The 13,331-nt window shown below is 38.4% G+C and overlaps 1 protein-coding gene across 1 annotated transcript in view; it reads left to right on the top strand.

Moving 5' to 3' along the window:
* The window catches only part of nell2 (neural EGFL like 2), a 108,988-nt gene that overhangs the window by 90,239 nt on the left and 5,418 nt on the right, over window positions 1-13,331 (top strand). Inside the window, exons 17-18 of the mRNA XM_023353341.1 lie at window positions 3,719-3,912; window positions 9,113-9,289. Of these exons, the coding sequence (XP_023209109.1) occupies window positions 3,719-3,912; window positions 9,113-9,289 (371 nt within the window). The remainder of the gene's footprint in view (window positions 1-3,718; window positions 3,913-9,112; window positions 9,290-13,331) is intronic.

Below are 13,331 nucleotides of genomic sequence, written 5' to 3'. Positions count from 1 at the left end.
CAGGGATTTCTTTGTTTCAATTGGAAACTTCTCATCAAAGAGATCAAAGGTCACATGTGGGGTACCCCAAGGTTCAATCCTAGGACCCCTCTTATTCAATATTTATATGCTCCCACTAGTTCAGGTTATAACAGGAAATAATATTAGCTACCATAACTATGCAGATGACACACAGCTCTACATTACAATGTCACCAGGTGACCTTTGACCCCATCCAATCACTGAACAGATCCTTAGAGCAGATAAATGTGTGGATGTGCCAAAACTTTCTCCAGCTGAACAGAAACAACACTGAAGTTATTATTTTTGGACCTAAAGAGGAACGATCTAGAGTCAATGCACAGCTTCAGTTATTACAACTGAAAACCAGCGACCAGCCCGAAACCTGGGAGTAGTGATGGACTCTGACCTGATTAAATTAATTAATTTCCAGGATTAAAGGACTAATGTCTCAGCCAGATCTAGAGAAACTCAACCATACGTTCATCTTCAGTCGTATTGATTATTGCAACAGCGTCTTCACAGGTCTGTCCAACAAATCAATCAAACAGCTGCAGCTGATCCAGAATGCTGCTGCTCACGTTCTCACTAAAACCAGGAAGATAGAGCACATAACACCAGTTTTAAAGTCCCTACACTGGCTCCCTGTAGCTCAAAGAATAGACTTTAAAATACTGTTGTTAGTTTATAAATCACTGAACGGCTTAGCACCACAATATATTAAACATCTGCTGTTGTTGTATCAACCTTCCAGACCTCTCAGGTTCTGGTTCTGGTTCTGCTCTGCATCCCCAGAACCAAACGAGGAGAAGCAGCTTTCAGCTTCTATGCACCACAAATCTGGAACAAACTTCCAGAAAACTGTAAAACAGCTGAAATACTGACTTCCTTTAAATCTCGACTAAAAACCCACCTGGTTAGGATTGTATTTGAAACATAATCAATTACAAATTTATTGATGGAACTTGACTTAATGTCGTGTTTTGATTGTTGATTCTAGGTTGCATTGTGTTTCTGTGTTTGATATGATGTAAAGCACTTTGAAATGCCTTGCTGCTGAAATGTGCTATACAAATAAAATTTGATTGTTTGATTGACTAGCAACATTTTGTATTAAGACAAAAATGGATAATGTTATGTAATTCAAAAAATCTCCATAGTTTTTAGAGAGTACCCATAAATAACATTTGACAGGAAAGCAATCTAAACTAAATAACAATTTTTTAGCGCCAATAAGCTTGAGGTAATTTGTTTTTATCAGAGCTGATAAGGACAAAATAAATTAGAACACAGTAAAGTGCAAGGTTTTCTGAAAATAGCATCCAGTTACAGTGCTATAAGACAATATTATCTCTATAAGCTTCTGTAGATTTTTTTCAGTTTTGGTATTGCTGTTGTGCCAAACTGTTGCAGGTATTTATATAAGAAAAAGATTACATGAGTAAACACAAAAATTAGTTTAAAATTATGATTTTGGTTATTAAGTGAAAAAGCTTACCAAACTACCCTGGTCCTATGCATAAATATAATCGCCCCCCAAAATCTATCAACTGGTTATGCCGCCTTTGGCATCGTTGAGTTTAGGTCAAACTGAATTTATTCTATTAATTCTGTTTTGTACATTTTGATGCCACCCAAAACCTGTGTTTGCACAAACCACGTGTTAATATGGCAGAAGTTTACCGCCCGACATGTTAAACAATGATGGGCCATAACCTCTGAGGCTGAATCTCATCTCAGAACCTGAGCTGTCCCTTTAACAGGTGCTGATAAATGGATCAGCTGCTGATCATTGATTGAACTTTTCCTTTATATGAAAAGGAATATTAAATAAACTAAAACAATTTCAAAAAATTAGATGGAAAGTTTGTTTTCAGGATCGTATCAGAACTGGAAACTGAAGATGAAGCATGTAACAGGCAGATGGGACCATAAGATCTGAACAGATGAAGAAGAGGAGGTTTTTAGATGGTAGTTATTGCAGCTTGGCAAAGTTGAAAGTCAGTATTAGAAATTGTCCTGGTATATCAAATACTTGCAGAAATAATTCAGCTTAGTGCACAAGTAGCCGTCTGTTGCTGACAAAAAAAATAGTTCAATGAAAACTTTTTTCTTAAATGTTTAACTTTGTAAAAGCACATTGTGTTAATCACATTTGTCAGTAGCCTAAGAATTCAGAAATGATGTGGTTAAATTTAGAAAGTTATGATGTGGTAGTTATCCCAGGATATGAAGTAGAATCACTAATTTGTTTTAAAAAAAATTAAAGAAAAGAAAAACCTGCTGGGGACATGGATGGATGGATCTGTAAATGGCCTACTGTTTCAACTTATTGACTGAGTCATCAAGTACTGAAATTTGATCTTTTACTTTTAAAATATTAAATATATAAATATTTACCTTAAAGAATCTTAATCTGGAAGGAAAGGCCCTCTCACACAGTCACATTTTTCCTTATTTTATGTCTGTGTATGAAAAATCATAACTCTATAATTACTAATATAATTACTAATATTAAAACTGCAAAAATCCATATTTAGCAGCAGGAGGAATAATTTTTTATTTATCTTTCTATCAAATGAAAACTATTCAGTCAGGAGAAAAGAAAAACGAGGTCTCCAAGTGCCGCCACACCAAGAGATTATTTTACAACATCATCAAAGTAATATTTTCAGTTTGTTCTGTTTTGCATTTACAGAGAAAAAGCTGGTAGTTTCTCATCAGTGATGGGCAAAAAAAAAAAAATCCAATATGGCTGCCATCTTTTTCAAAAGTGATGACCTGCTGTTAAATGCTTACTCTACTAAAAGCTTATATCTTTTTAAAATCTTACACAAAGTAGTATGTGCATGAAATTCGATGAAATACAATGTTGTTAGCTTGTATTGCTAACAGCGGTTAGCTTGTCTCTTAGCACAGCAATCACTGTGTCTCACTAGTTTTAAGAGTTGGTTAAGTTGGGTTTTGTATAATTCCCAGATTTTACATTTCCAGTTTCAAGTAAATAAACACAAATATATTCCTGTCCTCAATGTGCTTTCTGTCTAAGAAAATGTTTCCACGTCTCAATTTCAGAAATGTAGTTTCGAAATTTAAGAGGCAAAATAGCTTCTCTGACAAGACGTTCCGTCAGCTTCTATTGAATGTTTTTGATGCAGGATTGACCTCTCCTCTTTTTTTAAGTTCCCTTCCTCCTAAAAGATACGTCTCTTTTCTTTCTGAAGCCTGTTGATTTTTTTTCAAACATTTTTTTCTGATTTAGCATGTGGACAGACATGTGGAGGCTGTCAGAAGCGAAACCCTGAATCAACAGAAACACGGAAGAAATGGGCGCAACAATCGAGCTGGTGGTGCCGCTCCATTCTTTGACCCCCATCTTAGCCGTCATCTGGATTTGAAAGGGCCGAGAAAGAACACACATTAAAAGCACTCAGAAATAAATTTTAAAAATCCATGAATGATAACCTGTCTGCACCTCTCAAAAGCAGAATTTGGCCAAAGTGGGTTTCTGGGTTACATTGCTGTCACACGCAGCAGAATTAACGCGTCTGTGTTGCTCTTCTGCATCAAAAGCAGACTTAATTTCTTTTTAATGCCTTTTTTTATTATTATTATTAGTATTATTATTATTATTATTATTTCAAAGCCAATTATGCACAGAAGCAGCTTTGCCTGCACAGAGCATATGTATGATGTCATTCCTTTGTGCCCCCTGCAGATATTAACGAATGCAAGACAGGGAGGAACACCTGCGCCAACGACACAGTGTGCTTCAACCTGGAGGGAGGCTACGACTGCCGGTGCCCCCACGGGCATAACTGCACCGGCGACTGTATCCATGACAACAAGGTCAAGCACAGCGGGCAGATATGGGTGCTGGACAGCGACAGGTGCTCGGTGTGCTCCTGCCAGGTAATAAACAGGGCAAGATGGAGAACAGAGAGCGCTTAAAGGTAGCGGTGGGTGGAGCTCTGCAGACCGAGGGGCAGATGGAGGAGCGGGACATGTGTTCCCAGCAGGCGCGGGGCGCTACGATTCTGAGGTTGGGATAACCTTGTATCTAGACAGGTTGATTTAATTTAAAGCAGCAAATAAAGCTGCCGTGGCTAATAATAGTGCCCCATATTGCAATCATAATGACTAATTTTATGATAGCTGTGGTTGTAATCACTATAATGTTTAGAGGCCACTTGATTTTCATCCACAGATGAAACATAAGGTGGATAAGTGAATATGGATGAATGAGATGAACAGGTCACACTGATTACTGAATTTTCTAGAGCATATGAAAGGCAAGATCAAATTCTTTATGCAGCAGCAAGTAATGAGATCAAATTTAAAGATGTTATCAAATTTAAATATGACAGAAAGATTCTACCTTTTCTTCCATGCATTATTTTAAAATGAATCAGTCACTGTTAGTCAGCAGTTCAACTTATCGGTTCTAAAATAAGCTAAATTATTTCTGGAAATTGTGATATTCTGCAGTTCGGTTCGTTTGTAAGGTCACATCAGAAGCCTCACAAGTCATTTGTTTCCATATGCATCTCAGTATCTTGCTCATGCAAAGCTGTTTGTTTTACCCACAGACGTGTTAAATGTCGCTTGTTACAAAATTTTTATCAACAAACTCTATGACCTTATTGTCTGACACTGACCAGTGACCTTTTCCCTGTCAGTGAACTCACCATATGTCATCAGTTCGTTCTTTGGGGGGGTAGTCGTTACTGCATGGACATACCAAAGGTTCTCTATTTAGTTATTTTTAGCATTAAATATGTGTTTAAAAATGGAGTTACTGGAAGTAAAATGTTTACATGTTTATTTTCCTAAGGAGACTTAATTTTCTGTGGATGCACTCCAGCCTTTCTAAGAGAGCACTGCGGTCAAAAAGTATCCAACGCTGCACTGACTGAAGCACCGATTATCATTAATGACTTACACTTATGCTGTTTCAGTCTACAGTGTAAATGCTAAATGCAATTATTACCGAGTATTTCTTCAAGAATTTTAGATTGAAAAGTAATATTACATATACATGACTGTAATTTATCAAAACATTATGATTGAGAGCAGCTTTTTTAAGGGCTGATTAAAACAACCTCAAAAGCCAGGGTTATATATCTGTTTCCTAAGACAGGCTAATCATGTCTACGTGCTTTGCCTTTTACGATGGTTTATACTCTATGAGTTATTGTTTTTTGTTTATATATATATATATATATATATATATATATATATATATATATATATATATATATATATATATATATATATATTTACACTTCCCACATCTCTAAACAAAGAGTAAGAAAACTAGTGGAAATCTTCTTTTTCTTCCATGTGACCGAAGCCGTTCCCTACAGGGCTAATCGGCTACAAATGTCACCTCCGTCCTTCGTAGGGAACTGACATTCTACAATAGACTGTAAAAAGATAGGGAGAGTTATGTCTTTCTATTTTAATTTTAAAAAAAATTACTTATTAGTATAGGAGCAATCATGACACTTTTAAGTGAATGGCACGTATGGCTCACGTGCAGCAAGGCGTTGCTGTTTGTTAACTCTGAAGTGTAAACACGCTCCTGTTAGATCTTCAAAAGAGACAAAGTGAAGTGGATAATGTAAGTTCTTTGCAGCAAATTATAGTTCATCTTCTGCCTCTGTGGGGGAAAAAAAGATTTACAGTGTAGTATGCACTTATTCATAGTTAATAATTGAGCAGATAGTGTAACTGCATGTTCATAAAGCGGCACAAATAAATATTTTATATCACCAGTGGGTAAAATGAGTTTTATGTAATGTGTTTGCAGTGACAAACCCACAAAAATTAACAGCTAATTTTTTCCGTTCACCCTAGTACCTAGAGGAACGTTCAGCAGCGACGGAAACGAGGGGAAAATGAAGCCCAGAATATGGCTAAAAAAACGGCATCAGAAATCAGTGTTTGCTAGGAAAACAAATGCCTGTTTTAGGGGCTCAAATGCAACGATTAGTGAGTTTCCAATCAACAAAGGTGGTAAAAAGGATTAAAAAATCAGACGTTATTTAGTTTACAAACTGATAAACTAAACTAAACTAAAAGATAACAGGAATGTAACAAATGGTTTGGTTTGAAATTTGAAAAATGCCAAGTGTATGAAGAATTACAATGTTTAAACCTAGAGCAATCTGCTCAGATAACATCAGCTAGCTAGTGCCACATTATAATTTACCGTCTCTTCTCATAAGCATCAACAGTCACTTGACTAATAGATACGCCAATAGAAAAACCAAATTGTAAAATCAGGCACACAGGTGGTCTGCAGCTTCATCTTTTCCACCTTAGCACATTTACAGTTTGCATTTGTCAGAATGCATTTGAACCAGTTCATTTAACAAACAAGTTGTGTTATTACTAATCCAAATTGTTGCAATTGATAGTCATTTAATTTTAGTATGTAACTCCTGTACAGCATACTTTATTATAAAATGTGCTAACTGCGTGTGGGCCTTCATGACACACAATTGGTTCTGACAAGTTCAAAGTTAAAATTAATACTCATAAATAATCAGAGCACTTCCTCACATGAACTTCACTTCCGATAAACGCCATACAGCCAGTGGAGTGGAAACTCCGCTTATTCAGAGGCCATCTTGCAGATTTCATGTTGAGAGATGTTTTCTAGTCCTCCGAGCTACAAAAATGCAGACATGAGTTCCGCAAAATTTCACTGGACATTTTTACTGCACTGCTGCTTCTCTTTTATGCCGTTATTTTTACTTATTTAGAGGTTGGCATGGAAAAAGTTCCCCGTAATGCTTTTGTGTGCGAAAACTTGGTGAACAATGTGGTTTTCAGTCTCTAGCTAGCTTCCGATGTCGTCACCGAAGCAATCGAAAATAACTTTTTATTTCAACTTATGTTAATTTATCCAATTACTTTTAATTCTCTGCAAACAAGGGAGATTGATGGGACAGGACAGCGACGCTACTTTGACGGACGAGCGGTATGTGCTGTCATACTTCTTAACGTTTGATTGACTCGAGTTTCTGACGTTGTTGTTTTGATCACTTCCTAATATCCAGGCGATGAGACACCTGGGAAGAACTGGTCCGGGAAAACTCATTCTGTCACCTCAGAGATGTTTTATTTCGTTTTTATCGGGTTGCGCCGCCGTCACACTCTGAATTTGCAGCGTTTTACTCAACCTAATGCCGAGTGTCTGGGAGTAGTGGAAGGCGATTATAGTGGATTAGTGTCGGGAGTGAATGATCAAGCGGCAAATTATTCATTTGATTACAAAGGAGCAGGACAGAAATGGCTCCCTAATTAAATGAGTTGTTTAATTGATTTGAGAGATTGAGGTGCTGCCTGTCAAAATTAGTTGCATTGAGCAGATTAAGGGGCAGGGGAGTAAACATGTTTTTGTTTTGGAAGTGGTTGGACCCAGCTGGATATTAAATGGAGCGCCGTCACTAAGTGATGGGCGGGGGGGAACCAAGGTCAAAGAGCCCAGACAACGGAAAGATAAGAATGTGTCCAGACTGAACCTGTTCAGTATGCAGTAGACACTCATTATTGAAAAGGCACACACAAATGTAAAATCCATATACATTTGCATCAATGTGTATTGTAACTATACTGTTGCAGTCAGTGCTATTTTACGCTCTCACCTCACCATTGGCATTAAAGTCATATTCATTTGAGATTTAATGTTTTTATTAACAGATTTTTTTAGCATAGACTGTCAATAGTTAACGTGTGTAAATTTGTTGCATATTATTATTACTCCTAACATATATTATATATATGGCTTCTTGTCATGGAATCAGTTGAGACATAGTCCTTCAGTTTTCAGGTCCGTACTCAAGACGTTTTTAATGTTGGCGCGCTTTATCAAACATGAAATGATGATTTGATGGGTGTTTGTGATTATTGTGCCAGGAAGTTGTGTGTAACATACTGATTTTAATCATTATTTGGATGCAATCTTTGATCGTAAATTATTCCATCCTGTGTAACTTTATTAAAGAATCCCAGAATCAGGCAGTCAGCTTTGCTCTTGAAGGGCCGGTCATACGATGGAAAACGTCACATTGTATAGGCAGCTTTCTAAATCCATGAAGTAGTTGTTGGTAACTAATCAAATCTGTGATTATATATAGATGAATTTCTCTTGCATATTTAGAGTGTGTCATTTTTTTTAATATATATGTTCATTCAAATTTTTTTAAATTAAACTATCACACGTTTTATGTTTTGATCTGGTTTACCGTAAACTTGTCTGTGAATGCAGATGAGCATTTGGCACATTTGCATGATTATTTGTGAGTCATCATGTTAATTTATGTAGAATTGTCTAATTAAAAAAAATGTAAACAAATATCCAGCCAAAATGGATACTATATACTAATATAATGGATACTTATACTTATAAATCAACATTTGTGCATCCAATTAATGTTGGTTAGTCGTTGCAGTACCATAAAAAAAATTATTTGAACTTGAAATGCTGAGCTAAAAGCTGTGACATGTGACATTTATGCCCGTTACGAATGTATGCAAACTTCTTACTAAATCTGTACATTTAAAGAAACTTTATATCTCATGCATTTTTTTCCCCCAATCAGTCAATTCACAGTTGGCATGTGACAAATGTTTTCGCGACATTTCAAGTGTGGACCTTGAATCTCGATGAAAAGAGCCAAAGAGTTTTGTTCTAGCAAACGGCATTGAATCAGTTGACGAGCGCATTCTTTTCATCATTGTTTGTAGATGTCTGCCTGAACAAATGACGGAAACAAAAAATGTTCCGTTTTGCTTTAGAGAGATGTCTCTGCGCCTAAAGAGAAGAGGATTATTTGTCCAGAGGAATAAGTTAAAATAATTTAAGCAGTTTAAAGTTCACACTCATAAACATGTCTGCACCAACTTTCATTAGATGCATTCCAGCGTGGTCTGGCTTTCCCTACAGTTTGGACAGAAACGTTGAACTCTTTAACCTTCGCCACATTATTTATCGTGCACATGTATGTTTGATGACTCTATTGCACAAATTGGCTTTGTCTTTTGCACGTGGAACGGTTTGATGGCGTCTGCTTGTTAATGTTTAATTGTGCTCCGCTCTCAGGCCGGCCAAGTGATGTGCCGTCGAATGGTGTGCGACTGCGACAACCCCAACGCCGACCTGTTCTGCTGCCCCGAGTGCGACCCCCGCCTGAGCAGCCAGTGCCTGCACCAGAACGGCCTGCTCACCTACGGCAGCGGCGACACATGGGTGGAGAACTGCCAGCAGTGCCAGTGCCTGGTGGGTTAGAGTTGATGAAATATCCAACGACGCTTCCTGTCAGAACGGTATATTTTTTTTTTTTCAGGATGAGGATGTGTGAAAATGCAGAAAAAAAAAAAAACAGAAGCGTTCCATCGGTGTGCCGCAGCGCCCACACAAGGAATGCAACAAATACCCCGGTCTCCATGGAAATGCTGATCAAGGAGAGATGTGTGCTAAAAAGAAAGTCAAGGAGAAATATTTTGTTGGAGCAGAGTGATTAAGAGGTGAATAGGAAAGTTGCAGGGAGGAGAAAAGGAAGATTGGTTTTTTTGTGTGGTGCAAAAAAGAAAAAGAAGTGATTGCTTTGATTTGTGTGAATACAAACAGCCATCTTTGCTGTAGGCCGCGTTGATGGAATAACACGTTTTACTGAGGCTTCTTCCAAGGTTGAGCATGTGTGGGCTTCCTACTGCTGCGAGTTAACAGGATGTATGCTCGTGTTGACTCGAGAGTGTTTGCTGAGACTGACTTCCTTGTATTCTCTGGTGTGCTTTGCAGTCTGAGAACCCCTATTCTTCATGACATACAAAATAACACTGCTCACCTCATGAAGCTCTCACAGTAAGACTTACAGTATAGACTGTTTATTACTGTGCTCCCATCTTCTGCTGTGCTGACCTTTTCCAAGGTTTGGCAGAGGGACGTTGTTTGGACAACAGGGAAACAGTTTGCAAGTTTTTTGTCCAATAAAACTGACCAAACCAATGAATCTTTTCAACCTGGGTTGCCCTTCTGACCTTCTGGCCATGTGCGTATTGTGGTTGTATATGATGCCATGCAAAAATATTCATGTTTCTTGAACATTTACGCATTCTATCATCTTACAGTATATGTGCTGGTAGAATGACACAAAATAGCACTTTGGGTTGAATGATATCTGGTTTTCAACATAAAAAAACAACATAAATCTGGAAAGTCTGCCCTGCATTCAGTCCCCCTGTTTACTGTACTGTATGTATTACCAGATTTTGCTGCTGGTCTGATCAAACCCATTACTTTACTTTGTGTAATATGAAATCCAGTCAATAAGTGCGGTCCCCAGAAGATTTGTGATGTGTCTTTTATCCAATATAGCAGATTTAAATGGCTGAATTACCTCCTCAGCTTGTCAGCTAGCTCTAGGTGCTTGGTAATGTACTGTTCACTTTGAATCAGATCAACATGTAAAAGTTAGCCATGTAAAATGAAGGGTCTCCTGAATACTCCACTGATCTAAGGGATTCTGTTGTATAGCTCGAATTGTACACTAAAAGCTACCGTGTGTAACTTTTGCTAAAATATGTTTTGTTTGGTTTTTTACTTATTTGTTAAAACTGCAACCATGTTGACAGTATAATATGAGACAGATAATCTCCTCCACCTTTTCCCAGTGCTGCTCCCAGTCTTAGAGCTGTCAATCAATCTTGTGTACGTGCTGCTCAATGTGCTAATGACAGAGAAGCAACTTACCATTACAAGAAAACTGTTTATCCTCCATCGGTGGTGGTCCATCTTACCAGCCTTAGCATCCATGGCGGGATCCTTTTTGGTGAACCAGCTGCATACTGTAGGAGAGGTCAAGGGTCAAGTGAGTACACGAGGGTGATTGACAGCGGTAAGACCCTCCTTCTGACTCTGATTGGTTGTTTCTGATGAACCAATGTATTTTTTTCACATGACAGTAGATCTACAGGGAGAAGGAAGAGGAACTCGATTTTTTTCATAGATTATCTGTGTCATGCTGCCCCAACATAGTGATAGTTTTAACTATGTATGTAAAAAAAAAATCTTTTTAAAAACCGAGCTGGGAATCTCTGCTCCCAGAGCCTGGACCCACAATCTCTGCATTGAGGCTCCAGATTTGCTGTGGAGCCTCGATGAAACCGCCCATCATTTTCCTTCAGCTTTGCAGTCGTACCGCTACTTTGCATTGATCTGTCACATAAAACCCCAATTAAACAAATTGAAGTTTGTGGAATGTGACTGCCGCTGCATGAAGGAAAGGCAAATATACGACTCTTCTTCTGCTGAGTTCATCTCTACTTCCAATCACAGACAAACACTCTTGCTTTTTTTTTTTCTCTGTCTCTCTCTCTCTCTCTCTTTTTTTCATTCAGTCTCAGCTGCCTTTTAATAACAACCATGCTTGTAGCTTAGATACTGCGACGTTTTCCCCATTCTGACAGATTTACCCTGTGACCAGCACTGGCAATAACCCCACCTCACCCCACCCCAGCCACCTTCCCTCCCAAGTGCTCTCCTGTATTGTGCTGTTGTCCTGCTGCCTGAACCTCGGGGCCGCTCTTTGGATTTCTTACAGCGCACCATTACAGGAGCGCCTGAAAGTCACAGCTCAGCTGAGAGGCAGCGGGGAAGCACTCTCGGCTGAAAATGAGATCGCTCTGCTTCACTCTTGCCGCAGCCGTGCTCACCGCAGGCACTTGTACGTGTTGACACAAACACATTTGAGAAGGCCAGGCTTGCCTGTCACAACAGCGGCGCGCGCGCACGCACGCGGGAGTGTAAACAGCAGAACATACACATGTTTGGAAATGTCACCACGTCCACCAGCAAGTCCCGCACATGACCCGCCGATGTCCAGGTGTCGAGATTGCAGACATTAAAGTCGGCCAATTAAAGTTCCGCGCATTTCCAGCACTTGAAGGAGACGGCAGTCCCCACTCCACCCCCACCTCCCCGGTACCGTGGCGTGCAGTAGCGTGACGGGGACGTGAAATGAACCTTGAATGCTGCTACACTTAGGAGAGCAATGGCTGTCCAAACTCAGCGGGGACCTTAAAATACACAGTGACTCCAGCAGATGGGCAAAACATGTTCGCAAGACCGAGATGTGAAACCATCTCGCCTAAGCACATGCAATCATTTCAAAACCAAGAATATGAGCCTCTGAAGGCAAATACATCACTGGGTACAAGTTTTTGACCTCTTGCAACATTTCTGATGGGTTTTGCCTTTTTTTTTATATATATATCACCATTTGTAATGACTTTTTTTTTAAATCTATGTATCCAAATACAAAAAGCTGTTCTCTATTGATGATTTGATTTGTAAAATTTACAATCCAAACCAGTCAGGCTCTATGAAAACAAAAGCACTTCATTGCTAGGTTATGTATTACATATGATTAACCACATATTTTTTATTTAGTTTTACTAGCCACACCCTAACGTGATCTCTGACACATGTGTACCAAGCAAAAAACTTCTACATGTCTGACAATATGTAGTTGAAAATACTGTATATATATATATATATATATATATATATATATATATATATATATATATATATATATATATATATATAAATTAATGCATTATTGTCTCATTCTACAGAAATTAGAGTACAGAAAACAAAGTCATTAGCATCCATTGGCATCTAACACATTAATTTGCTTTCATTTAAACCAGTGGTGTGATATTATGTCAATAAGTGTGGCCCTCAGAAGATTCTCAGAGTGTCTTTACATCAACACAGCTCATTTCTAAAGCTTTTGGACCCCAGTGAACAACAATAAAAGGTATTGACCATGAAAGATGGTGGCCGACCTACCAAAATCACTCTATGAGTGCACTGACAACTCTTTATATATATATATATATATATATATATATATATATATATATATATATATATATATATATATATATATATATAATATATATATATATATATATATATATATATATATATATTTTTTTTTTTTTTTTTTTTTTTTTTTTTTTTTTTGTTGGCTCTAGTGTCCCTTATTTTTTGAAAGTAGGCTGACAGGAAAGGGGGAAGGAGAGGGGGAAGACATGCGGCAAATGTCGCCGGGTCTGGGAGTCAAACCCGCGACAGCCGCGTCGAGGACTCAAGGCCTCCAAACATGGGTTGCGCTTTCCCCTGTGCCACCACGGCACGCCCTCTGACAACTCATTTAAGAGGACACAAAGGAACCCAGAACAACATCTGAGTCACCGTAGAACCCACTTGTCTCAGTTAGGGTCGGTGTTCATGTGCCTACAATGAGAAGACC

The sequence above is a fragment of the Xiphophorus maculatus genome, chromosome 2 (genome assembly GCF_002775205.1).
Source record: "Xiphophorus maculatus strain JP 163 A chromosome 2, X_maculatus-5.0-male, whole genome shotgun sequence".
NCBI lineage: Eukaryota > Metazoa > Chordata > Actinopteri > Cyprinodontiformes > Poeciliidae > Xiphophorus > Xiphophorus maculatus.
This window is presented reverse-complemented; position numbering and strand designations above follow the sequence as displayed.